Source organism: Corvus brachyrhynchos, unplaced genomic scaffold, assembly GCF_000691975.1.
Source record: "Corvus brachyrhynchos isolate BGI_N302 unplaced genomic scaffold, ASM69197v1 scaffold4812, whole genome shotgun sequence".
Classification (NCBI taxonomy): Eukaryota; Metazoa; Chordata; class Aves; order Passeriformes; family Corvidae; genus Corvus; species Corvus brachyrhynchos.
In genome coordinates this window covers 1-775 of record NW_008236745.1, presented here as the reverse complement: position 1 = coordinate 775, position 775 = coordinate 1, and the positions used below count along the sequence as shown (strand labels likewise).

The 775-nt window shown below is 69.7% G+C and overlaps 1 protein-coding gene across 1 annotated transcript; it reads right to left on the bottom strand.

The window, feature by feature from the left end:
* On the bottom strand, positions 1–771 carry LOC103625216 (ADP-ribosylation factor-like protein 2; the record flags this gene model as incomplete). The annotated part of the gene is made up of 3 exons (XM_008644624.2): positions 1–59; positions 260–340; positions 568–771. Coding segments are annotated over 3 exons (336 nt in total), but the record flags the coding sequence as incomplete, so codon positions are not given.
* Between the last annotated feature and the right edge of the window lie 4 nt (positions 772–775).

The window sequence follows — 775 nt, the reverse complement described above, 5'->3', positions numbered from 1 at the left end:
TGGCGCGATCAGCCGTGGGTGCGCCAGCGGTGGCTGCGGATGGAGTCCAGCTCCAGGGCCTGGAGACAGCGGGGACATCGTGGGGTTGGAGGGTCCCAGGGTCAGGGCCACCCCCCACTGTCCAGGGAGACCCAGGGTGGGGAGGGGGCTCCACTCAGGAACTGCTAAAGGAGGGGATGGGGGGGATTTGGGGTGGTCCTGGGTTTGGGAGGTCCCAGGTTCAGGGTGTCCCTGATTCGGGGTCCCGTTTGGGGGGTACCTCACGGATGTCCCTGGCCGGCAGCGCCCCGGGCAGGTCCTGTTTGTTGGCGAACACGAGCAGGGTGGCCCCGGCCAGGCGCTGGGGACAGCGGTGACGGTGTCAGCCGCCGGGGCCCCCTGGCCCTGAGACAGCCTCCGGTCCCGTCCCCGTGTCCCCAATGTCCCCAAGTCCTCCATGTCCCCGTGACCTCCCCACCAATCCCACATCTCCCAAGTCTCCATTTCTCCCCGTGATCCCCTGCCCCTCCCCAGCCCGTCCCCTGTCCCGTGGGTGTCCCCCTGTCCCCAGGCCGGCCCCGGTGTCACCTCCTCGCGGAGCAGGGCGCGCAGCTCGCTGGCGCAGAGCCGCAGGCGCTGGCGGTCACTGCTGTCCACCACCCAGACCAGCCCGTCCGTGCTCTCGAAGTAGTTGCGCCAGTAGGAGCGGAGCGAGCTCTGCCCGCCCACGTCCCACATGTGCAGCTGGAACCTGGGGGACAGTGCTGGGGTCAGCGGGGTCAGTGGCAGGGTCAGT